This window comes from Periplaneta americana, chromosome 12 (assembly GCF_040183065.1).
Source record: "Periplaneta americana isolate PAMFEO1 chromosome 12, P.americana_PAMFEO1_priV1, whole genome shotgun sequence".
Lineage (NCBI taxonomy): Eukaryota > Metazoa > Arthropoda > Insecta > Blattodea > Blattidae > Periplaneta > Periplaneta americana.
The window spans coordinates 54416349-54443163 of NC_091128.1; the positions used below are offsets into that span (position 1 = coordinate 54416349).

The 26815-nt window shown below is 35.6% G+C and overlaps 1 protein-coding gene across 8 annotated transcripts in view; it reads right to left on the reverse strand.

Annotated features, from left to right (window-relative positions):
* promL (prominin-like) overlaps positions 1–26815 on the reverse strand; it is a 407308-nt gene that overhangs the window by 263500 nt on the left and 116993 nt on the right. For all 8 annotated transcript variants that reach the window (XM_069841337.1, XM_069841339.1, XM_069841342.1 and 5 more), the window contains exon 2: positions 24113–24713. In XM_069841337.1, coding sequence (XP_069697438.1) covers positions 24113–24416 — 304 coding nt within the window. In that variant the 5' untranslated portion in view covers positions 24417–24713. The remainder of the gene's footprint in view (positions 1–24112; positions 24714–26815) is intronic.

Genomic DNA, 26815 nt, shown 5'->3' on the forward strand with positions numbered 1-26815 from the left:
CCTCAGACTTTTATGGAGGAACTGATAAGGCTGGAAAAGTTGCAGGCATTAAAAAAAATACAAAAAGTAATGGCTTCATTTATATTACTGTTAGTGTTATCTAAATCAACAAACAACATTAAAAATGATAACAAGTTTTACATCACTTTCTGATATCTAGTTTCTTTCCTCACTCTATAGTGCCCTTAAAAACTTATTGGAGAACAAAGTCCTACGAACTCAATCAACTAGGCTAAATGGAATTCTTAATTAAGACTGATTAGTATTATAAAAGAGTCCAAGAAAAATGTCAATGATTTTTCTTTCCATTGAAAATAAGCCAGATAATTGAGCTTCTGTGAAGGTTAAAGTTGCTTCGTTTTCAATAGTTTTCTATCTACATTTGATACAAAATTTATGTTGGCAGTTATTTTTATAGAATTGGTCTACTTTTGTCTTCTGACATTTTGTAGATATCCTACAAAATAAAGACATGGTTTATGGTAATTTTATTTCAAAGTTACCGCATTTTGCAATGTGCTTAAACCAATAAGAAATGAAAAATTCGAAGAAGTGTGGTTGGAAACAAGCAGCAGCACCGAAAGAATTTATTTTAAAGTAATGGACACCTTTCATTATACGTAAACCTCAGACTTGAATTCTAAAATAATATGAAGTCCATTTTTCTAGTCCAGCATTATAATAGTAATTTATGTAATTAGTGTGTAGTCTTGGTAATTATGCCCGTGAGCGTAAGCGAGCGCACTAATTTTCACGACTGTTTATGAAGATTATACACGTGTTACATGCAATGTTTTATGATATTCTAGCATTAAAATATGAAGAGTTTGCGGCAAAAACGATGAATGTCACAATTTTCTTAAGGTTGATATCATTATCTAATTCAATGGATCACTGCGAAATTTAATGTTATTCTTATGAAAAATGGTAAAAAGGAGAATTATAACCACGAATACAGTAATCCTTTCCTTTATTTTCTATAGAAACGGCACTACATCTTGCAGTTATAGACTCAATTAGATCATTATGTAATCCTTAATAGAAATGTGGTATTCATCGTTTTTCCCGCAAGCTCTTCATATGTAAAAAAAAAAGCTATTATAATTTTACAAAGTGCAATGTTATGATGACGTAGTAGCGACATAAGTACTGAACATGACGTAATATATTGTATGGTTGCTAAGTAACTGTTTCTAAGACAGTGCTATTTTGTTATTGTTTTGAAACTTTTTCTTTCAGATACGTCGTATAAAATTGTGTTCTAAAGGCGGTGATGACGTCATGGAATACTAGTTGCTAGGTGCGTGTTCCGAATCTCAGCGCTGAGCAATCTGATGGCATCACGGTGTTCCGAATTTCACCGATGGCATCACTGATGCTACACCGGTGTCGCACCGGTTCCATCAACTTGCAGAGGTGGTGGCAGTCTCCATCAGCCGCCATCAGTGAATCTGATTGGTTCTTGTATAGGGCGGGAATTAGCAGACGACGACATCGTGCACTGTTGTGTCATGGCGGTGTTCTGCTTTAGTTCTGCTGTATTGTTTGTAATGAGCACAACGTACAAACAATATGTTAATGGCTTATGAGCGAACGTGTCAACGGACCAGTTATTACTACCGGTTCAAGAAATAAATTGTTTATGCTCTCTTTTCTTTGAACGAGATGGCAGTACGGAAATTTCGCAAAATTTTGCTAGCGTAGCACAGACAACAACTTACTCGTATACAGTCGCCATGACAGTCATAGATCCTTCCAGCAGTTTTTTTCCTATTTCGCTGCAGAGTGACGTCATTGTTGTCCACCGGTCCGGTGAGATTCGGAATACGCTGTAGGTAACTTTTTCTGGCACCTTGTGCACGATTTATAGCGTCATAACAAGCGTGTTTTAATGCTAAGATTGCATAAACAGTCTTTATTCTTAATTTAATGTGCCACATTATTGTACTATTGCCGTAAAATATTACCATGCCAACTAAAATGTCATGACTTCTATTATGGCGGCATAACTTGTGTCGAAAGTTAATATTATTATCAAATAATTTGCCACGCTATAATATTTAATACTCTACATAATAAAATTGTTCTCGTAGCACTCCTTTCTTCATGGATCATATCAAAATACTCATTAAAATTTGATGTTATTTCCTGATTGTTTTATAACGCTGTCGTACAAAAAAATAGCATACGAAGCACATTTATAATATTATACAGTTGTCTCACGTAAAAATTAGGAAACTCGATTCGCTCGTTCCCTAAACATTGACTCCTACCATAAAGCATAATATTATAAACTTCTTTCATAATACAGTATATTATTCTCTTGGATTTTGCTAAATTTTACATATGTAGGGTCCACGGAAAGAATAAGTTAAGACATTTCTTGTTCATTTTTGTTTCTTGGTCCCATTTGCTATCTCATAAAGTGAACTATATTTCTAATAAATCAGAATGGCAACATGGTAACTTAAACTAAATGAGATGTAAACTAATGATGTCTTATCAATGTATTAAAGTTGCTCCCCTGTAAAATGTAAGAAAACTGACTTATAACGTTCTTTCCGTGGACTCTTCACATGCTTGTTGTTTTCCAGAATATTTGTTACGTTAATTTAAAGAACCATATGTTCGCTTCTTTGATATCACACGTCTTAAAAATGAACTTTAGTAAATTATTAATATATTAGACAAGAAGGAAATTCTATCATTATGCAACGAAATTATATGAGAATGGTGACTGGCCTGAAGATTTCACGGAAGCAGTGTTGCTACCAATATAGAAGAAAAATAATGCAAAGAAATGTAACGAGCTCATGACTATCAGCCTGATATCGCACTCGGCGAAGATTCTTCTGCGAATACTGAATCGACGTTTATATTCTAAAATGGAAGGCCAGTTTGGCTTCGGGAAGGGAAAAGGTACGAGAGATGCAATTGGACTGCTAGGGACAATCGACGAAAGATACCTAGAGAAGAATAAAGAAGTGTATATAGTATTTGAAGATTTAGAAAAGGCGTTTAAGAGACTGGATTGGAATCAACTGATGGGGATCATAAAGAAAATTGGCGTGGATTCGAAAAAGAGGAGGCTGTTCAGTAACCTTTATACGAAACAACGAGTCAGAATCAGAATAGGAGAAGTAAAGTCAGAAGGAAGTGAAATAGGAACAGGAGTACGACAAGGTTGCCCTTTATGACCTACCTTGTTCAACATCTACTGGAGAACTTAGTGAAGAACTGTTTTCAGAACATGAGAGGAGTGACAGTAGGAGGAAGAAGAATGGAATATGTAAGATATGGAGTTGTTAGCAGAAGAGGAGATGATACTAAGGGATATGCTACTGGAGCTAAATGCCAGCTATGAGCAGTATGGAATGAAGATAAATGTCAACAAGACGAAGACCATGATTACAGGAAGAAAAGTAAAGAAGGTAAACTTGCGAATTCTAAATGAGGCAGTAGAGCAAGTGGACAGCTTCAAATACGTGAGGTGTACTATAAGCAGTAACATGAGCTGCTACCAAGAACTCAAAAGAATAATATTAATGGTAAAGCAAGCTTTTAACAGAAAAAGGAACATTTTCTGCGGACCTCTGGAGAAAGAACCAAAAAAGAGACTAATGAAGTGCTTTGTGTGGAGTGTAGCATTGTATGTGGCAGAAACATGGACATTACGACGAAGTGAAGAGAAGCGAATATAAGCATTTGAAGTATGGATATGGAGAAGGATGGAGAGTGTGAAATGGACAGAGTAAGAAACGAAGCTGTGTTGGAAAGAGTGGCTGAAGAAAGAATGATGCTGAAACTGATCAGAAAGAGGAAAAGGAATTGGCTGGGTCACTGGTTGAGAAGAAATTGCCTACTGAAGGATGCACTGGAAGAAATGTTGAACGAGAAAAGAGTTCGTGGCAGAAGAAGATGTCAGATGATAGACGACATTAAGATATATGGATCATATGAGGAGACAACGAGGAAGGCAGAAAATGAGAAAGACTGGAGAATGCTGGGTATGCAGTGAAAGACTTGCCCTTGGACAGAATACTATGAATGAATGGATATATGGAAGATGATAAAAATGAATCTGTCAGTGATTTCACTACAGCTATGAATTTCAATATACTCCATGTTGTGCTTAGTGTGGCCTAGTACTCATGCTTACATTTCCATCACAATTTTCACAGTATAAAGAAGCTTTAGTCCAGTTCGCTACTTTTCTAGTTTATGCAACATGGGTATTGTCTTAACTAGAGAAAAAATGTTCTTTGAAAACTGAAAAATAATTCACTATGTTTTATGAAAAAGTGACTAAGCAGTTCACAGAAGACGAGGGGGACAGACTTCATTTTAAAGTAAATTTTTATAAGATTTCCTTTTTAAAAACAAATCTGTCCTATGTGTCATTTTTTTATGTAGTGTAACACTGAAATAACATTAATTGTATTTTGGTATAAAATTAATTATTTTCTATCAACAATAACAACGCAGCTCGCATTTAAATTCAGTTAAAGTGAATATTAATCATTACATTTAAGATGTAACGCCCAAGAAAATAAGAACATAGGCAAGATGCTGAATTCAACATACGCAATTGTAGCTCAGTGGAAAAACTCAGGACTGGGTAGTGTCACACATACGCTGCTTCACTTTTCTTATATACAACATATTATATTAATTAATATTAATTGTCAATATTACAGATGTTATTCTATGGGACAAATTAATAATAATAAAAAAATCTTTAATATTCTCATAGCTAGCAGTGCATATTTCTGTACAGATTACTGTGCACTTGACTGCGGAATCCCGGCCAGTCACTCACCTGAGTGCGCCCCTTGTATAATGGCAGTTGACTTGGACATAAACGTCAACGTATATGCCTAACTTGGAGTCAGGCCACAAAGGGAAACATTGAATGAGGAGGGTTCGGTCCGGTGCTGCGGATTGAATTCGGCGTAGCTCAGTGGTCAGAGCGCTTGGTACGTAGAACCAAGGACCCGGGTTCGATCCCCGGCGCCGGAGCGATTTTTTCTCCTCAAATATTAATTGTCAATGTTACAGATGTTAGTCTATGGGACAAATTAATAATAAAAAAAAAATCTTTAATATTCTTTAATAATATTATATTAAGATGATGGCAAGATCTGCTGAATTTTGTGAATTTCGACGAGTGGTGAAAGAAATGACATTTTCAGAAAAAGAGGATTTAGAAACATATGACAGTAGTATACTAAAAGTAATATGTGTCCCATATTCGCCTAAGGTGAAAAAACTAGAAAAAAATTTCGGAAATGCCGACCCCAGAAATCGAGTCCAGCATCTCTATTCCGCAAATCAAACTCTGTTATTAAAATGCAGTACCAATTACATTAAGGACCATATTCATAGACATTCTTAGCGCAGGCTTCCGGTGGATGATCAGCGAACTAACGTTTTTCGTATTCATAAACCAGTGTTAGTGATATATGATATGAATCCTGTACAAGTAATGAGTCGATAGCTGGGGCTAGTTTAGCACGCTCGTAGCGCGGGCTAGCGAAATGTCTATGAATAGCACCCTAAATATTTAAAGTGCCAGAAAAGGGTCGGTGCAGAAATTTCGAGCCGTGTGAGACAAAGACGATATGTGGTACGCCTATATCTAGACTCACACGGAACCCTGGTGTTGTCCAAAATTGAAACAGTTCTGCGCATGTTTACACTGACATGTTACTAGAAACAGTAGCTGTAAAAACGATAGTGTCATGCTTGTGTTTTTGTTTTGTCTCGGGTGTTTTTTGTGAATACTGTGAAAGTGATGGAAATGGTTATGTTTTGTAAATATTATTATAGTTGATATGAAGGTGTGAGGAGGTTTGCCTGTTTGGCCTCCACTGTTAAAATCCGAAATTACACTCATTCTTCGACAGTGAATAGAGTACCATTATTCTCTGCTCTTGAGTGAAATGCACTTAGAGAATGGAATGACGTCAGAGCTCGGACAAAGAGGACATGTAAGATTTAATACGATGAGCAGTGCAATTACAAGGAAATGCCGGCAGCTGCGACGCTGCTTAAAGAGAGATGCTTCAACACACACAACATTATATAAACTTGTATGCTTTTTATACAAAAGGAATCGACCCGCCAAAAGTTTTAAGCCGATAAGATTAGCAGGTCAATGACATTTTGGGGGTTGCTTGTGTCTTTCCTCCTACTACCTGCAACCCCTAATGCCACTAGCCTGCTAATCCGTCGGGTTTAAAACTCTTGGCGGTCGATTCCTTCGCTATAAAAACATACTATAGGTCCAATCATTTGTCGTTATCATTAGGACTTTCAACATCTTTCTCCTAATACAAAGTATTGACAGTCTTATTGTAAAAACAAGATTTCATAGTAAAATGGGATTACAATATAGCTCGTGCAAGGAACGATTACCGAAAAGCAATGGTGGCGTTGCAGTCTGTTTTGACGTGTGTATGTAGGCACGCCAAGGGGGCGAGAGGTACGAGCTGATGAAAGTACTGTTCTCCAACCAGGAGATCAACAGTGAAAGGAATGTGCTTACTATTGCGTCATCTATTGGAACGAAGTAGATAGATAATATTACCGTTATAACGTCAGTTTGAAAACCATGCGCTCTCCTGCATATGGAGAGATTAAAAAACCAGGAGATTAACAGTGATCTAATTTTGTAACTAGGGTAGTATCAATATGTGTATCAATGTTATTGTTTGTGCTGTGAGAGCTAGCCAATACAGATACGAGTACCCACGTGTGTGTATGACATCTTATAACATCAACATTCATTCACAGCATTACCCCGCTTCGTCTCATTCCCCAAAGACTTTCTCGTGGTTGGAGTACAGTACTGTCTCTTCCAAGAAGATGACCAGATGAGGACATCGCTGTGGAAATAAACAACGTACCAAGAGAAAAATTCGAAGCCATTAAACGCGTAACATATGTTTACGAATGAAATAATAATAATAATAATAATAATAATAATAATAATAATAATATAAATAAATAAATAAATAAATAATAAAATCCACAAACGATTAGGGAAACCACGGGAATTTTACTGGAAGCAAGTAAAGAGATAGGTTTGGAAGTAAATCCCGAAAAGACAAAGTCTATGATTATGTCTCGTGACGAGAATATTGTACGAAATGGAAATATAAAAATTGGAAATTTATCTTTTGAAGAGGTAGAGAAGTTCAAATATCTTGGAGCAACAGTAACAAATATAAATGATACTCGGGAGGACATTAAACACAGAATAAATATGGGAAATTCCTGTTATTCGGTTGAGAAGCTTTTATCATCCAGTCTGCTGTCAAAAAATCTGAAAGTTAGAATTTATAAAACAGTTATATTACCAGTTGTTCTTTATGGTTGTGAAACTTGGACTCTCACTTTGAGAGAGGAACATAGGTTAAGGGTGTTTGAGAATAAGGTTCATAGGAAAATATTTGGGGCTAAGAGGGATGAAGTTACAGGAGAATGGAGAAAGTTGCACAACACAGAACTGCACGCATTGCATTCTCACCTGACATAATTAGGAACATTAAATCTAGACGTTTGAGATGGGCAGGGCATGTAGCATGTAAGGGCGAATCCAGAAATGCATATAGAGTGTTGCTTGGGAGGCCGGAGGGAAAAAGACCTTTAGGGAGGCCGAGACGTAGGTGGGAAGATAATATTAAAATGGATTTGAGAGAGGTGGGATATGATGATAGACGCTGGATTAATCTAGCTCAGGATAGGGACCAATGACGGGCTTATGTGAGGGCGGCAATGAACCTCCGGGTTCCTTAAAAGCCAGTAAGTAATAATAATAGTAATAATAATAATAATAATAATAATAATAATAATAATAATAATAATAATAATAATAATAATGTGTGATACAAGACACGTACTATTCATATGCAATGGAACAAACTAATGTCGTAATGTAACTATCACAACGCAAGACTGATTCTATTGATGTCATTTCTCTTTTCGACTGTACTCTTGAATATCATTCAAGTTATCTCGTGAGCTTTCCTGTCGCCCGCTCTTCCTTATCGCAGTGTTTGATTCGCATTCCTTCTGTCAGTATTCACTGCTTGCGAGACCTATAGCAGTAGTAGTAGTAGTAGTAGTAGTAGTAGTAGTAGTAGTAGTAGTAGCAGCATTACTTTTACTAGTAGTGCATAACATTTTATTTAACGACACTTTATTCAGTGTTGAAATGCTATATAGACGAGAAATGGTCCATAAATATTGCCTGAAGCCCTCAATCAGGGACAAGTTTATTTTACGTGCAGAAAATCTACAACAAGGGATCCTGAACTTTACTTTCTTCGAGGCGGAAGCCATTATAACGATTTCATTTTCCTTTAAAATCCATTTTCCACGGCGGGATTTGAAACCGGGAATCCCGAATTCAACTGTTAGTATGGTATTCGCTATACCAATTCAAAGGATGACGTAGCACTGTAAAATTGCAGAAATAGTGTGCTATAGATTAACATGCAAATCTCTCTCTCGTCACTGCGTAAGCTCAACACATTTTCCTTTGCCTTGTCTTAAGTATTAAAATTCAATGAAGCAGCACTGAAGATGTTAACGATCATCATCGTCTTTGGCACAATGCCGCTTATAGTTTAATTATATCCTTCCAGTTATTCCGATCTAAAGTTTTAAATTTCCACTTCCGTATTCCCATATTTGTAAATTCCTCCTTTATGAGTACATCACACACCCATCTTATTTTCGGCTAGCCAACTCCTTTTTTACCATCTAGATTTGCATTCTGAATGGTTGTTGGAGTTATATTTTATTCATTGTGAGTAAGTGTCCCAGCCATTCCAAACTTCTGAGTGCGACAAGGATGCCCTTTATTACCTACCCTGTTCAACATCTACAGGAGGATTTAGTGAAGAACTGTTGACAGAACATGGAAGGAGTGACAGTAAGAGGAAGAAGAATAAAGTATGTAAGATATGGCATTGTTAGCAGAAGAGGAGATGATATTACGGGTTACGCTACTGGAGCTAAATGACAGCTGAGCAGTATGGAATGAAGATAAATGCCAAAAGAGACGAAGACCATGGTCATAGAAAGAAAAGTAAAGAAGGGAAACTTGCGAATTCTAAATGAGGCAGTAGAACAAGTGGACAGTTTCAAATACTTGGTCCATATTGGTCCAATATTATTTATAACGCTGAAGAACGATAAAAGAATATAAATGATAACTTCAATATTATTTATATCGCTAAAGAACGGTAACAGAATATAAATGATAACTTGAATAATTTATATTTATAACGCTAAAGAACGATAACAGAATATAAATGATAACTTGAATAAATATTATTTATAACGCTAAAGAACAACAACAGAATATAAATGATAACTTAAATATTATTTATATCGTTAAAGAACGATAACAGAATATAAATGATAACTTGAATATTATTTATATCTCTAAAGAACGATAACAAAATTAAAATAAATGACAAGTTGAACAAGGCTCGAACTCATAACCTATGAATCATTAAGCGAGCATTTTACCGCTGCTCTAAGAGACGCAGGTGTGAATGATACCTGCTTACATCTTAGTTCCAAAATTGCTTCTATAACATCACCGTTATCCGAAGTGGACTTAGAAAATATTCGCTGTTCACGAGTGCGGCCACTTTTTTTTTTTTTTTTTTTTTTTTTGACAGCTGTAGATCATTCATCTATTATTTAGAACAAACCCATTTTCCTAGCAGCTTTTGAAGTCCGTTTCCGAACGGGTTACGACAACACTCAAAATGGAACGAAACTCCGTTAGCTTTCGCTTGTGGATCGGTGCTCGAGGTATCTGACAATTTGCATTGTCTTGTATCTGGGACTTAGAATATTTAAGTAGCCGTTACTTTTTTCTGGTACTGTACAAATTGCAGTTATAAAAGGAATTAAGAAAAAAAACTGAAATGAACAAATGATTTAAATTACTACGTAATGATACAAAATTACAGTGATGTATCCCAGAGCAAAGAACTCAGAACGAAGTTGCATTACTATGGATAATAAATGAACGTCAAAAATTGAATTGTACATGCCACTGGCTGCTGGATCGCATCCTATAGCTGCGTAAACTGCCTGCTCAATCAAAATTATTTTACCGCTAGGTAGCAGGCAGTGTCCACCGCTATTAACATTATCAGTATACTTCATTTCATTTATTTAATACTTTACACTTGAGCTACATTAGGCATTGCAGCCCGAAAGAGCAGAAGCTCGTGCTCGAGCAAACCATTACCTGCCACATAGCGGCTACTCGCGCATAACCGTCGATTGGGCAGGCAGTGTAAGCAGCCATAGGATGTGATCCAGCAGGCAGTGGTACATGCATATAGATAAATGAAAAGACAATTGAGGCGTTCTCTGAAACAAGAATTTAACTACAAAATCTCAATTTGAGATACAGAGCACCAAACATATACTGTAGATCTCAAATAATAGCATGGCGCACAATGATATTCAAATGTTCTTAGACGACACTGTGTTTGTTGGAGGGAAATAATATTTCGTCAGAAGGGAAATGTGTTATTAAGAATTTAATACCGAAAACTAAACAATGACGTAACGTAGGTTAAGTAGTTATTCCAGGGAACGACTCAATTACTATAAGACGTAAAATATGAATAGGACATTTAACCACAGGCCTAATTGGTATTTATGTCCCTAAAGAGGGTAAAGAGGAAGGAATAGAACATTTCTACAATGTAAGAAATAAATCTATACTAATAATAAATCTGTAAGCGAAATTTTTCTGGTAATTTTCGATTTTCCAAAAATAATTGGTGTTAACATGTATAATTAATCATCCTGAAACCGAAAATCGCTTTTTTGACATTTTTATTTGTATGTCTGTCTGTCTGTCTATCTGTCTGGATGTTTGTTACCTTTTCACGCGATAATGGCTGAACGGATTTCGATGAAAATTGGAACATAAATTAAGTTCGTTGTAACGTAGATTTTAGGCTATATGGCATTCAAAATACTTTATTTAAAAGGAGGGTTATAAGGGGGCCTGAATTAAATAAACCGAAATATCTCGCTTATTATTAATTTTTGTGAAAAATATTACATAACAAAAGTTTCTTTAGAAAATGATTTCCGATAAGTTTTATCCCGGGCAAAATTTTGATAGGACTGATATTTAAGTCTGTCTGTCTGGATGTTTGTTACCTTTTCACGCGATAATGGCTGAACGGATTTAGATGAAAATTGGAATATCAATTAAATTCGTTGTAACTTAGATTTTAGGCTATATGGCGTTCAAAATACCTTATTTAAAAGGGGGGTTATAAGGGGGCCTGAATTAAATAAACCGAAATATCTCGCTTATTATTAATTTTTGTGAAAAATATTACATAACAAAAGTTTCTTTAGAAAATGATTTCCGATAAGTTTTATCCCGGGCAAAATTTTGATAGGACTGATATTTAAGTCTGTCTGTCTGGATGTTTTGTTACCTTTTCACGCGATAATGGCTGAACGGATTTCGATGAAAATTGGAATATCAATTAAATTCGTTGTAACTTAGATTTTAGGCTATATGACGTTCAAAATACCTTATTTAAAAGGGGGGTTATAAGGGGGCCTGAATTAAATAAACCGAAATATCTCGCTTATTATTGATTTTTGTGAAAAAAGTTTCTTTAAAAATGATTTCCGATGAGTTTTATCCTAGGCAAATTTTGATAGGACTGATATTTAAGGATATACCAGAGTTTTAAAATAACAATACAATACATTTCCACCGACGCCTCAGATTATAGTGTCGCTGTTCCTAACTTCTATGTGCAAAATATTAAATTATTTAGTAGGAAGAAAAACAAATTTATTTATTCATTCTATGGCGGTAGTGCATAGGAGATCGTGAATTCTTACATTTTCGAAAGAAAGAAATATAATTAAGTTATATATAGTAGATTGTATTATTTGCTGCATCACTATGTAAGTTATTTAATAGAGCAAAAATCTGAAAATCGATATGTGACATAGGAGTTATTGCAGGAACGACGACGATGGCTACAATGAAATCAAAACAAATGACTCCGTCTATTTAAGGCGGCCTTGACGTTTATCAGTATTAGTATACAGAGAATATTTTGTGTGTTTGTATGATGTAATCTCAGAAGCTAATTAACCTTCACTATTTGAAATTTGTAGTTTCTCTAGACGGATGTAATGCTACAAATGAGGACTGAGGTAAGATGAAAAGAAATCTGTACGCACAGAAAACTTGATATTCTGTCGAAATATTGTATAACTTAATTATTGCAACTTTATTTGGTCCACATAAAATACTCTAATTTTATACGCTCTTTTACCATAGAGATCACTGGAGCTGAATTATTTTAAAAGGTGTCATGAAATGGCGTTCCTGCGCTCATAATTTACCCATATTCATTTCCTGTGTTTATTAAAATAATATTTATGTAGTGTACCTCATTTTTTATTTGCATAAACAATGATATACAACCGAGCGAGTTGGATCAGGCGGTAGCATTATTTTGAGACACGCATTCGAGGGTCCCGTGTTCAAACCCCGTGGCCGACCAATCTGACTGGGGTTTTTCATGATTTCCCTTAGTCATAAAGGTAAATGCCGGATTGGAAAGATACATGCCATTATTCATCACCGCCTCAATTACGAATACCGGTACCAAAAACATTAATTAAAGTCTATGATCAGTTACATGAACACAAGCCATCTACAACACACAATAGAAACAGGAACTGAACAAGAGTAAACGCGGCCTGCTGATATACCCACATTCTAAACACGCGACATGACCACAGATGTTAAGGCGTGAATAAAATAAACTTAATAAAAAAAAAAGAAAAAAAAAGATGCACAGTAAGGTTAACATAAAAATGATCTTCGTACACAATCAACTCTATTAATTTGGAGTGATTTACTAAAGGACGCATTCAAGACTAATTTAGAAAAATGTTAAACGAATTATCTTTGCACCAAATGAGTGGTCTCTGGACCAAAATGATAGCATTTTAATTATTTAAATACAATTTAAATTAAGTAGTATATTAAACGATTTATTCTTCTATCAAACACGAATGTTCCCTGGACCCAATGTTCTATTTTAATTATGTAATTACTTTATATTTATTTCTAATAAGTGCAGCGGAGCGCACGGGTACAGCTAGTAATAAATAAAGAATTAAAAAAAAATTAAAGTACTTCATAGTGACGTATAAAATTAGTTTTTATTAAGGACAAGCTAAGACCACAATTTGAAGATTTAAACATGTACAGGGGATATGATATTAAATTACAATCACTATTTATTAGTACCTACTGGCAACATTCACTATACAGTAGATAAAATGGAAGAACAGTGAAATTATAGAAACTCAATTACAGGAAGAGATGGGTGGCGAAGCTCTTAAGAAGCTTTTCAGGCTTCTTATTCCTAGTAAACGTATCAGTTCGTAATAACGATGTATCGTAACACTACGTTTCTCTCCGATCGATCCTTCCATATGGGTCACTCCACGAAAATATCAACTTGAATGTCCATTTGCGAAAATATCCAAACCGCATCATGTGATATATGTATTAAATCTCCAAACTCTCTACTTTTCGGATATGAAAACCGTTTTTTTTTTCATGGGAAAACGGATATTGAAGTAAATTTGAAGAATTGTAGTGGAAGTAATTTATATTGCATAAGTTAACAAAAATGCATTAAGTTTAATTGATCATATAATGCTTAGAGATTATTATTTAATAACGGAACCAAGTTCACAGAGAACTTTAAAGCTTTCCTTGTTATTAGAGCGCCAGTTTGATACGAAAATCTTATGGACTGCAATTTCAGTCGTTGATATGTAAAGGTTACAGCGCATGCATTATGTCTACACACTCCCCCACTCTTCCTACAGAGCTGCACACGAGATCGGATGAGTCTACTTACGAATTATAGGGGAATGGGTTAGTATTTGCCTTGAACTCGGTAGACACACGCATGACCTTCCCTTCTACTCCTACCCCCTCCACGGAAACGTTGTTCCCCTACTGCGTATCGCGAGTGTCTTTACAAAATGCATGAGCTGTACCCTACTACGTCATGTACGGAACGAAATTGACATTTTTCTCTATAAAAAGTTAACCATTAGATTTTTTTTTTTTTTTAAACTTCATTTCCTCTTAGAAAATGTACCTAATTTGTCACCAAAAAATATAAAAGATTTTTTTCGATTTTCTTTTCATTTGAGGGCACTTTTTGTGAAGTGAAAGTGCGTCATGTCTGGAACAAACATTTTTTACTGATTTTCGAGACAGAGTAATTGCGTCGTACTACCGTATTTCTTTAAATTAAGTAATATAAATATGATTATGTTAATGCTGCAATAATATCAGTTCTCACTTCCCTTACCCACCACTTGTTCATTCATGGTACGCAGTATTCAAGTAAATAAGGCAGGATCAATAGTGGATTGGATTGTTTCCAGCGTGTCTTATCGAAACCAACAAAGAAATCCAAAGAAACTTGCATTTAAAGAGAAACTGGAGGATAAATATTCCTGTTGCGAGTTAATTACACATCCATAAAGAATAATGCGTAGCCTAATATTTAAACCGAATATCATATAACAGAAAAAGAAATCAAATTAAAGAAAAATGAAAAAGAAACGAACCAATATACGACACATTAAAATAAATTAAACTGATCTTTGCTTTAGTTTAATCAACAAGCATGGAAATATTGACAATTTTTTAGTATTAAATATAGCCAACTCCGTGTCGATACATATATGTTAATTCGGAAGAATTGCTAGGTATGTAAAGATACAAAACAGTAAAAGTAGCAAGAAATGGTACCTTGAGAGAGATCGTGGATATACTGAAAACGTTGCTGCCCAAGGTCATCATTCACTGATTTGTGACAAAGTGACAGTCGTTACATTTAAGGAAAATTCGTATTGTGCTGATAGTGAAAACGTGGTAATACAGATAAATTTCGCGGAAAACTTCACAGTCCAATACCAAGATGAGGTACAAATTCGCATTGGTGTCAGGATCAAATTTCAATTTTCATGACTGTAGTGTGGCTGAATGATAGAAAGTAAATCAAACCATAGTGTCGGATTATTTATCTCATGACAAGCTTGCAGTATCTTTGTTCATTGACTACATAATCACAGACCTTGAATTCATAATAAAAGAGTAACATTAAAACATTTCAAGGTGTATAAAAACATTTCATTTCTTCTCGATAGAGCTGCCTCACAATTAAAACTGCGATTCAATTTCATGAACAAATATTCGATAACCATAAACTCTAGACACATTGTTGACTTCGAGGGTGCTTGTAGACGGAGTGGGGGAAATGGTGTAGAGGCTTTACAAACTATTACCGTTGTATTGAAGAAGCATGCTCTAGACTTGTGTCATCAATCAGAAACCAAAGGAATAAATATTATGCTTATCACCGAAGGAGAGGTCAAAGGTAATGCACCTGACACCTCGCTCGCTGTGGGAAAAAGTGAGACGAATACTTTCGACACATAAACTGCATCATATTGAGCCCATAGGGATGTCACAGGAGGAGTTGTACTGTTTAAACATATCTCTCAATGCAAAAACATGAATATCTGGCGTTTGAAGTAATGTTAAGTAGGTTAATATTTGAAAAAAATTGACTTAAAACCAGTCTCGTTATATTTTAAATAAAATAAGCCACAACAGTTACAGTGAATTCGTAGTCCTGAAATTTGAGAATAATAGGCTATAGTAATAAAAATTAATTACTGTATGATAGTCGAGCTATTGAAAGTAGGCCTAATTGAAATTCATATCAATGATGCATTTGAAGTACCGTAGTTTCCCCTAACTATGGTCCATATTTTTCACATTTTTCTTTGTATATTCAGTACTATTCATCCAGATTAAGTGAAATTTTGGCTTCGGACTCTTGTAAGTGTAGGCTATATTAAATAAATATTGACATGTGTTTGAAATTATTTAATTACAATTGTTAAAAAAATAATAATCATTGGTACATAGTTGTATTCTGAGTTGCCCAACTATGGTCCACTCATATATTCACGCTTGAAAGCATGAATGGACTATAGCTGGAGCTGTAATTATTCGTAAATCAATACATTGAGTTTCTAATTTATGGGTAGAAACACAATCTAGCACAGAAATATTAAAAATAAATGAAAAGTACATGGATTCTTTTATTAGTACACATTGCATAAACACACAATAAACAAGTGAAATCTGAAAGTCATTTTCCTGCAATAATAAACAACTACACTCATCGGCAGGAAAACCGGGACACCTAAAGTTTCGCAATTTTTTATGCGGTGAGAATCACAAAACCCAATATGAAATGAAGAAAACATTGCTTCCCATAAAAAAAAACTCTTATCACTTGCGCTATTATTTTCAACGCCAAACAATGGATATAGGCCTAATTAAAAGGTGTAAAAACTTACAAATTTTATCAATTTTCTTCCAAATGTTCAACTGATTTTGTGGCCACCAAGATGTTGCTAATAGCGGGTATTGCCTCCCCGTGACTGTATGCCTTCTACCATTCGCCGACTCAACTCTTCGGTCAGATTCTGGACGTCAGTCTGGTCGATTCTATTCCATTCTTTACTTAGAACATTTCGGAGCTGCTGCAAGTTGCTGTGAGGAGTTAGATGACTTCGCCGGACACATTTAAATGAAACGTGCGTTCCGGACATGACTGCAGAAATTCGTTCCGGACATGACGCCGGCGAAGTTTACTTGGTATAAAGTTCCGAAAAGCGTTAAAATAAACCTTGAAGAATAAGTAACGTCCCATTTTTTCTTTCATTTAAAAAATCTTTAAAATATCGCAGATATTTAGAGTTTTCTAAAAAGAGAAAATAAGCGTGTCTGAAATGCGTCATGTCCGGAACGAAAGTTCGACCCCAATTTCCGTCGCTACCTCATCATAAAAATTATTTTTTTTGTCTCAATCGAAAGAGGCCAGATTCAAAAACATCTGCCACGTTTTTTTCCCCGAAAAAATATCACATAAATAAACGTAATTAACGGGTTTAACACAAAATCCAAAAAATGTAGTCCCAGCGTCATGTCCGGAACGATGGATGGAATGACTCATATATTAAATTCACTGTTGGCAGTCATTCCACTGCGAGAGGCTTCTGGCAGAAGCCTCCTAGCGACGCCTGACGACTTCGCTCACAGGCAGTGGCACTCGCAAGCTTGAGAGAGGCCGGGGAAGATGGGGTATCGATTCGCTACGATTCAATAGCAGGATGCGGGGCTAGTCTCAACCGCGATATAAATACGCCACGCTATGTTCGTATTCTGTGAATGCGCTGCAATGTTGAGTGTTACTTTAATCAAAAGTGCATGCATGTGTGTTACTAATTTTGTGTAAAATGGCTCATACTGAGAAAACATTGCGGTCATTATTTTAAAAGAGAAATCGTTTTCAAGTTGGGCGTATTTAACAAAATGAGCTTACATAGATAATGATCGACACTACATTTACATATTAAAACTGAGGATGAAGAAAGACAAAATTTCAATTTTTATGTTATAAGAAATATCCTTGACTAACAGGGTGCTCTGAGACAATTAAATTATATTGTTATACCTGTATTGTATTTGGGGGTGAAAATGAGTCGTCATTTTCTTGTGGGGTCTGTGTCACAAAAAAAATTGGATGGAAAAGCCGAGAAACATCTGCTGTATAAAAAGATATAAGGTAAGTATTTACACTTTAGCTTCGCCACTGGAAGGAGATTGCATAAGAAGTTTATATTTATCAGTAGAACTTGCAACTTATCTTCTCAGAAAATAAACTGGAAAAGGAAAGGAAAAATATAAGAGTATCGAAAAGCACAGGTTACAAAATTTTTTATTGGGTTATTTTACGACGCCGTATCAACATCTAGGTTATTTAGTGTCTGAATGAAATGAAGGTGATAATGTCGGTGAAATGAGTCCGGTGTCCAGCTCCGAAAGTTATCCAGCATTTGCTCGTATTGGGTTGAGGGAAAACTCCGGAAAAAACCTCAACCAGGTAACTTGCCCCGACCGGGATTCGAACCCGGGCCACCTGGTTTCGCGGCCAGACGCGCTGACCGTTACTCCACAGATGTGGACCAGGTTACAAAAAAAGAGTAGTAGAAAAGAACTGATTCAGAATAAAGACATCGAAAAAACAATTAGAGGAAAACAATAGTCTACTAATGTAAAGAGAAATATAAGGAAAAAGAAATAGGTAAGGCTATATAAACAGAAAAGCAAAAAGATTAATAACATGACAGATACCATGAATACGTCTTCACTACATTGCATGCATTATCATCATATATTTATTTATACTCATGGCTCTCGTTCATGCGATAAAGACAATGAGGAAGCTGCAGTAGGTTGTGCTTTCGCAGTGCATTGTAATGACACAGAAATTCATTCCAAACAATTCAGCTCTCACCTCACTGCTCCATATTTCACGCTAATCCTCTGCCAATACAGAAGGCATTGGAATGGTGCATTACAACTACGATGTCCGTATCTACAGCGGCTCGTAAGCTGCACTTAATTCCATTAGGCAAAAATACAATCTATGCCTCGCATCTGTACAAATAAAGTCCCAAATTATGCGGTACTCCCAGCATATGTCTAATCTGGGTCCGGTGGTCATGCCGCTACTCTGGGAAAGGCGACAAACTGGCCAAACTAGCTGCTCACTCTCATTACCTACGCTTGCATTGACTGTCCTGCTGCACATTTATTAGAAAGGCGATAAAGGAGGGCAGAAAAGAACGTTGGAACGAACAATGAGTCAGTAGCTTAACCAAGAAACTGTATTTCTCAACTGAATTTAACATACTCAACAAGACTAAATTATAACCGGATTTCATAATAATGCAGTTTTTATCGGGGCGTGGAAAGTGCTGAAGCTATTTTTAGAGATTTCAAATTATAAAAAGAAATGGCATAAGTGTTATAACAAGGAACATTAAAAACTGTGGAAGGTCTTTTGTCTGACTGCGAAGTGTCTGAACGTAGTAAATCTGCATTGATAACCCACTCCTCAACATGTAGGATTAATACTCTTTATGTCTGTCCTCTGTAACAATTGTTTTGGAAACCATGTTATTACACGGAATTTGTTATTTCTAATATTCAACTTTGTAAGGCTACAGATAGGCCTATATGAGTTGCAATAGTGGTACAACTAAAAAAATCAAGTTTTTAAATAGGCCTAATGAGTTTAAAGTTTCCCTTAGTATTCCAATTCAGAAATCATAAGATTCATTAATGGAATTAAAAGTAAGTGTTACCGGTAAAAAATAGTTCCATAAGAGTTCACTTAATAACATTATCCAATTTTTACCTCACTACCCCCATTGCCATAGTTATGACCAGAGACCGGAAGTTTAGGCATTATGAATCATTAAAAAGGCAAAAAGGCATAATAAATAGCTAAAATAGACAGGCAAAAAGGCATTATAACAGCTAAAATACGCAATAAAAGGCAATTACAAAGACCTTGCACTAGACCCACAACCTTGCACTTTCCATAAAGGGATTTCGGCAGCAAGAGAAGGTTTACATAAGTCAAATGCAAATTGAGATTTTCGACTCGATGTTGCAATATTACAGTTGGAAGCGAAGAAATCTTCTTTCCAGTAGCCTTGGAAATATACATTCGGTGAAGTCACTTTCACTGTAGCGGTTATAGAAATAAATTAAAATATACCTCTAGGCAATTTTAATAATAAATTAATAATTAATAGATAAATAATGAAATAAAGGCAAAAAAGCACTTATTTTGTAAATTAGGCATTTATATTTAAAAAAGGCAGAAAAGGGCAACATAAAACTGTAACGTTTCAATCACAAATGTATAATTCGTACAGATTTACTTTCAAAATGAAGATAGATTTAACACATTTAAAAAGGCATTCTGCCAAAGTTCCGGTCTCTGGTTATGACCTTTTTTTTTTTTTTAGTTGTGCCACCATTGCAGCCCATCTAAATATCTGATACTGTATGTTAGATGAATATAAATGTTTCCATTTTTATTACATCAATGAATCAACCAATTACACACATAATTGTAATAATTCGCAAATTTTGAAAGCCGCCATATTGCATACAACTTTGAAATTTCAAATAGAAAAGAGGTTGTGTGATCACCGTAAATTGTGTAAATATTTTGTGGGGGGGGGGGGAGAGAAAAAAGACCAAATCAATGCAGAAAATATCACATATTAAAGTTTCCATAAAGTTCTTTATCTCTGTAACTTTAACCTATCAGCATGAATAATGATATCAATTCCTTCATCTTTTGACAATGCCATCACAAATACAATATATTATACATTACAACAATATAGTGAATAACAAACAAATCACTAAGTGAAATGCAATAACAATTTTATGGAAACTTTAATATACGGTATTTTCAGCAGGGATTGAGACATTTTAAAATCTACTTTTATTTGTAATTTACGTATGTATTCACATATTGCAAAACTTCTTAAATATCCCTTAGTGAGCCAAGGCTCACAGTTTGAGAACCCCACGTTTAAAATGTTGTTGAACTATAGCCCGGCAATAAACATTCCGAAGTGCGCAGAAACCAAGTGTCACTACCGGTCATACAGGAGTGGGGATTAATTAGTCATTTGTCATGGACTCATGGAACTCTTGAAAAGTAAGGATCTGCTCTCGGTGAAGTACGGTAGTAGGTATGTACGTAATACAGCATTATTGTATTCGTACTACGTTAGAGTAGGCTATTTCAGATCAGTCTTAATGTGTAAAATGATCTACCGCTCTGTCACGCCTCTTGTTATCAGTAGTGGGCATCAAGGTATGACGCCATCCGATAAGCAGCAATGGAAGCGCTAGGTTTAGTCTGTTGTCACCCTACCTATATACTTTACAATTCCATTGTACAAATTACAATACCTGTTTTCTAGGTAGCTTACAAATTTTATTTGTACCTACTTGGGGCCAGTTTGTAGATAGGCCTATCAACAACTTACTTTTGTCGCTTTTTTCTTAATTAAATTCTTTTGAAAGTTATAAAGTTACAAAATGAAACGCCATCATCACTTCCCTCCGCCTGATTTTAAAACAATTCGGTGAAAAAATGTCAAAACACTGAAATAAGCAACATTCAACTTTCAGGCCTATTTAGGAAATTTGATTTCATATAAGGGAGAAAAAGGTATCAGGCATCAATATGAGTCACAAAACTATTGTAAGCACTAATTTTTGGAAGAATTGAAAATATTTCCAGTATTAATTCAAAAAAGCAAGAAAAAATAGATTTAATTTAAAACGATTTCAGCCTATAGAGAGAATGAAACAAAACAGACTAACAGAAATTAAAAAAAAAAAAAAAGCTCTATATCAAAATGAAGAAAATGGAGGAAGCCCTATGAAATGACTTTTAGAAAAGTGAGCCAGAAGACTATATTTTGATGGCAAAAAAGTGAATAATTATACCAAAACAAGTCTTCGTTAGAACTACTAACCACTAATACAGGAAGATAGTAACGAATAACATTTCGTCATATAGGCCTAAGAATAAATTGTTGAACATGAATTACACAAAGTGGCTGGTAAATAAACTTCTCACATGTAATACGCCTACATAATTTCAATTGTGTAATATAATAAATTAATTAAAATGTTGCAATATATCATTTGAATATTTCTCGGACTACTCATTTAATTTCGAAAGTAGGTAACATTATGACTTCACTGATGACTGTGTGTGTTCTTGGAAGTGATAGAGTCATCTTAATACTAAGCTTACACCAGAAAAAAAGACTAACTTATTCTCATAGACATTTCGAATAAAACTTATACATCTGTGTTTATAAGCTGAATTCATCATATTTTCTTACCGTTTATCCCATATTAAGGAATCACACAGAAATTAGATCCTGGTTAGTACGATATTGCATTCTTGTCCATCTCTCTAGACACGAAAAAAATCGCAGCTTTTGAAACAGAATATCAAAATAGTGCGATCGTAAGTTGAGTCATACTACGTATAGGCCTACATAATAAACGTGTTCATATTCAACAGTAGGACACTATTCTGAGGGAAATAGCTCTGTATAATAGCTCACGGTTTGGTGCTGAAATGAAAGAATGCATTTCGATTTCGTGAAACTAGGCTACATACCCAGAGTCTCTACTAAAGTGGGAAAACGTACAAATTTCAACTATTTGACAGTGTACCAATGAATCAGCAATGAGCAAGAACAAAGGCATACTTCCTGCCAAGATCTCGAGAACTTTGGCAGATATGCTTAGCACGAAACTCAGAATTTCTCAACTCGCATGACGTATCGTAACATTTACGATTGTACTTAGAATATGTTTGTGTTAAATACATTTTTTAAAATTGTATGTTACTTTTCGGGTTGGCTGCACACTAGAGGTCTGCACGGGCCGAAATGCTTAGCCCGGCCCGACCTGAACGAGATCCGAACCCAACCCGAAACCCGAGATTAGCTTATAATCATCACCAGAGCCTGACCCAAAACCCGAAGATTATCCAGATGAAACAGAGGCCAGAGGTCACAGGTGTGAGGAACAGCTCCGAGAGATATCACTCCGGTGGGAGTATGAAAAAGAGTAGTCTATCAGTCTCCCATATAAAACAAATAATCAATGCTCTATGTCTATGACCCAAAGAACTGCACGCATTGTATTCTTCACCTGACATAATTAGGAACATTAAATCCAGTCGTTTGAGATGGGCAGGGCATGTAGCACGTATGGGCGAATCCAAAATGCATACAGAGTGTTAGTTGGGAGGCCGGAGGGAAAAAGACCTTTGGGGAGGCTGAGACGTAGATGGGAAGATAATATTACAATGGATTTGAGGAAGGTGGGATATGATGTAGAGACTGGATTAATCTTGCTCACTGTCAGGACAGAGACCAATGGCGGGCTTATGTGAGGGCGGCAATGAACCTCCGGATTCCTTAAAAGCCAGTAAGTAAGTAAGTATAGATTTGGATTTTCCTATACAGGTGACAAGGATTGTCGAAGAATGCATGTGTTGTTTCTGGTAATATGCTTGTTAACAGTAGTCTGAAACCTCCTCTACTTAAACGCTATTTCCTCTGATTTTCAATTACAGGAAGTAGATGTTTGCCATTAATTTGTTTTTTAGATAAGTTTAAAGAAGAAGTTCGCAGTGTTAGCGAATAAAGCCGTAACAGCCTTAATATATATTGGGATATGATGGTAGAGACTGGATTAATCTTGCTCAGGATAGGGACCAATGGCGGGTTTGTGTGAGGGCGGCAATGAACCTCCGGGTTCCTTAAAAGCCAGTAAGTAAGTAACTACTGTGCTCTAACCACTAGAAAGTCTTTGCGGAATGAAACGGAGCGGGGTAATGCTGTGAATGAATGTTGATGTCATAAGTTGTCATAAGGTCACACACGTGGGTACTCGTATCTCTATTGGCTCGCTCTCACAGCACAAACAATAACATTGTTACACACATATTTACACTACCCTAGTTACAAAATTAGATCACTGTTAATCTCCTGGTCTTTTAATCTCTCCATATAGGAAATAACATATGCAGGAGAGCGCATGTTTTTTTTAAAGTGACGTTATAACGGTAATATTATCTATCTACTTCGCTCCAATAGATGACGCAATAGTAAGCACATTCCTCTCACAGTTATCTCCTGGTTGGAGAACAGTATGTCTATGACAGACTAGCGACGAGGCAAACTCCGTTACGAAATAAGAAGTCGAACTAAACAACTTACCGGTTGTCTACTGTTCTGGATGGGTCTCGGGTGGACATCTAATTGCGTATGCATTAAAATCTCCGTATTATTTTTAATCAGTATATATTTCGCTGAAAAATATGATCTGCGTATTTTTAAGGCCCGAGTCCGGTCCGAACCCAAGCATAAATGAATTTCAACCCGAGCCGAGCCTAGGCCCGCGGGCTCGACCCGAGCCCGTGCAGACCTTTATACACACAAAAGCTAAGGCAGTAAGACTACGTTATGTTAAAGTTAAGACAAGGAAATAATAACTCACCTTCTGGATATGGATCCTCTCTCTGAATCAGGTCCATAAAGAAATTTGTAACTCTGTACAAGTTGGCCATACCACGTGCATCAAACTGTGCAGAGGACTGGTACGTCAACGTGATGTTCGGGTCACTGTACCTCACTGGCTCAATCATCATCTCTTTCCGCATTGCATCTTCCACGTGTTGCACCATCCCTCTGAGCCCGGAGTAATCTTCTGTTCTCACACACTGCACCAACACTAGCACTAACAGCATCCACATCACACTAGTCCGAGGTCCACTCGCGTCACTCCCGGTCATTGTCGCCATCGTCTCGTCACACACAAAGCACACTCCATGAAGGCATCTCCGTTACTGACTCACTCGTCAAGTTAACCAACCGCTAGTAGCTGCTGAGTTCAGTTAAGAAGTGGGGGGAAGGCCCCACCTTCACGATCACTTACGGTTAATTCAATGGCGATTTCAGCGCTGTATATCACTCATTTCTAATAAAAGCAGATGGCACATATCTTTCATATGGAGGTACTAACTCTTAAAATCATTTGACGTTTCCTCACTGTCAGCACTTCCCTCTGTCGTTCGCCATGCCCAGAACTCGCAGTAGCACTGAAATCATAAAATTCACATATTTTAAATAGTTTCACATTCATAACAATTCAAATTTACTAAAACATATTTAAATAAGTTAACTGATTCACTTATGTAAATGCTGAAAATTCGAACCTACAACAACTTACTTACTACGAAAAAATGACACATTCTTAATACTGAACATGGACGCGTTAATACTGAAGCCTATCTTATCAGGCGCGGAACATGTAGGATTTGTACAGCGAGGTACTGTAACTATGCGTTCACACCTATGATCAAATAAGATATTTATTTGATCAAGTAGAGCACATTTAATGGAACTCACATACAAGAGTATGAAATTCTCAACCCGCTCTATATAAAGAATGGGAAACTGAGGAGTTATCTAGTTCACTTATTTTATTAGTATTTCGGGATGCGAGAACTCCATTAAGGCCAGCATTTCGTCACACTGCAAAACGGTTTTGCGGTGGAGTGGAGTGTGCAAGCAGGGGCGTATCTGAATCGGTTATTTTTGAAACCCCATAAATCAAGAAATGTAAAGTTGTGGGGATAAAAAAGAAAAAAAAAAGAGAAAATAATCAATAAGCTAGGATATTTAATATTTGTAAAACGTTTTCATCCTGAAAATTACATCTTGAATGGTTGAATGAAGAAGTCACAGAAGCATGTCATAAACTTGTATAAAATAATAAATTTGCTACCAGAAAGGTTTATTGCCTGGTAGCAAAGACCTAGACTACGTGGTTTCAAAGAGTAGGCCTAATGAATATCTATATATATAATTTGAACTAGTAATGGAAATTACGGGAAAACGGCTGAACGGATTTTAATAAATGACCCCTCATTTTGAAGCTTGGAACTCAAAGTTTTTCAGAAAAATAGTAGTTTTCAGTGAAATATTAATTTTCCTACATAATTTCCCTATTTTCCGAAATCCATCTGTCGTAAGTTTTGAGAAATAATGGCATTTCAAAATAAAACAAAATACAAACACACTACAATAAACAATATTACACGTAGGCCATGATCTGCAGGATTGCTGACATATTTAAAGTTCAAATTCAATTGGTTATTAAAAACTTCAAGGCTTACAAAAAAATAATTTACATGTGTGATTCTGTGGTGTGTAATTTTCTGAATACAGCTGTGTATTGGATATTAAAATCTACAAACCTTTCTACCATTAGAAATTAAATTTTGTTATAGCTAATGCCATGATGTGACTTTTTTCATTAATTATACATATTAATGCTATATTGATGATATGAAAGCGAAACGTTTTGGGGTTATATAAGTAGATGTAGAGAATATATGAAATTAGATCTTCATTTCTATCATTTACTGAGTGATGGCTATGTAATATATAACTACAAAACTTACGTAAGATAATATTGTTATTAAAAATCAAATATTTTTATAGTTACTAATCAAGTGGGGTTGGGTCTTATTCATATACTAATGGCGGTGTGGTGTAGATATTTGTAGCGTCATTCTCTTCAGTATTGGCTCGAGGGAGCGCAAAAATTACAGTTCCTAAGGAAAGACTAAAAGGTATTACTTACTGATAAAATAAGAGGCCTAGAAAATGTTGCAGTCTCTCGATCATTTCAGCAAGATCTCTTAGCAGGATAAAATGATTTTACCCTTTACATTTCAAGCTCTACATGCAGCAGCTATACCAAGATGCTATGTCTATTGGTCGAAAGCATAGCAAACCTGATATATTTTTTTAAACTTTCACCTACAATCCACAATGACCTGAAATAGCTATTGCTTTACTCCCACATGAAAAACCCACTGATCGTCCTGGCATTGCTACTTGCGTTTTCGCGTTGAAACTCAAAAACTGAAAGTGGATAAGTTCAAGAAAAAGTATTTGGCATAAAACACATTCTGAGAGAGTATATTTCATCATAATGGAAGCAAATAACTTTCAAAATGTCTAGTATTCTTCATTGAAAATAAATCTGAAAAAATTTTATTTGAACATCTAATGAACTTAGTTTGCAGAATTTGCTGCACAAGCCACTAGTATTATTTATATTAAAGAAAATCAAAGAATTCAGAAGTTACTTATAATGTAACACATGTATGTTGAAATAATTTAATTACGA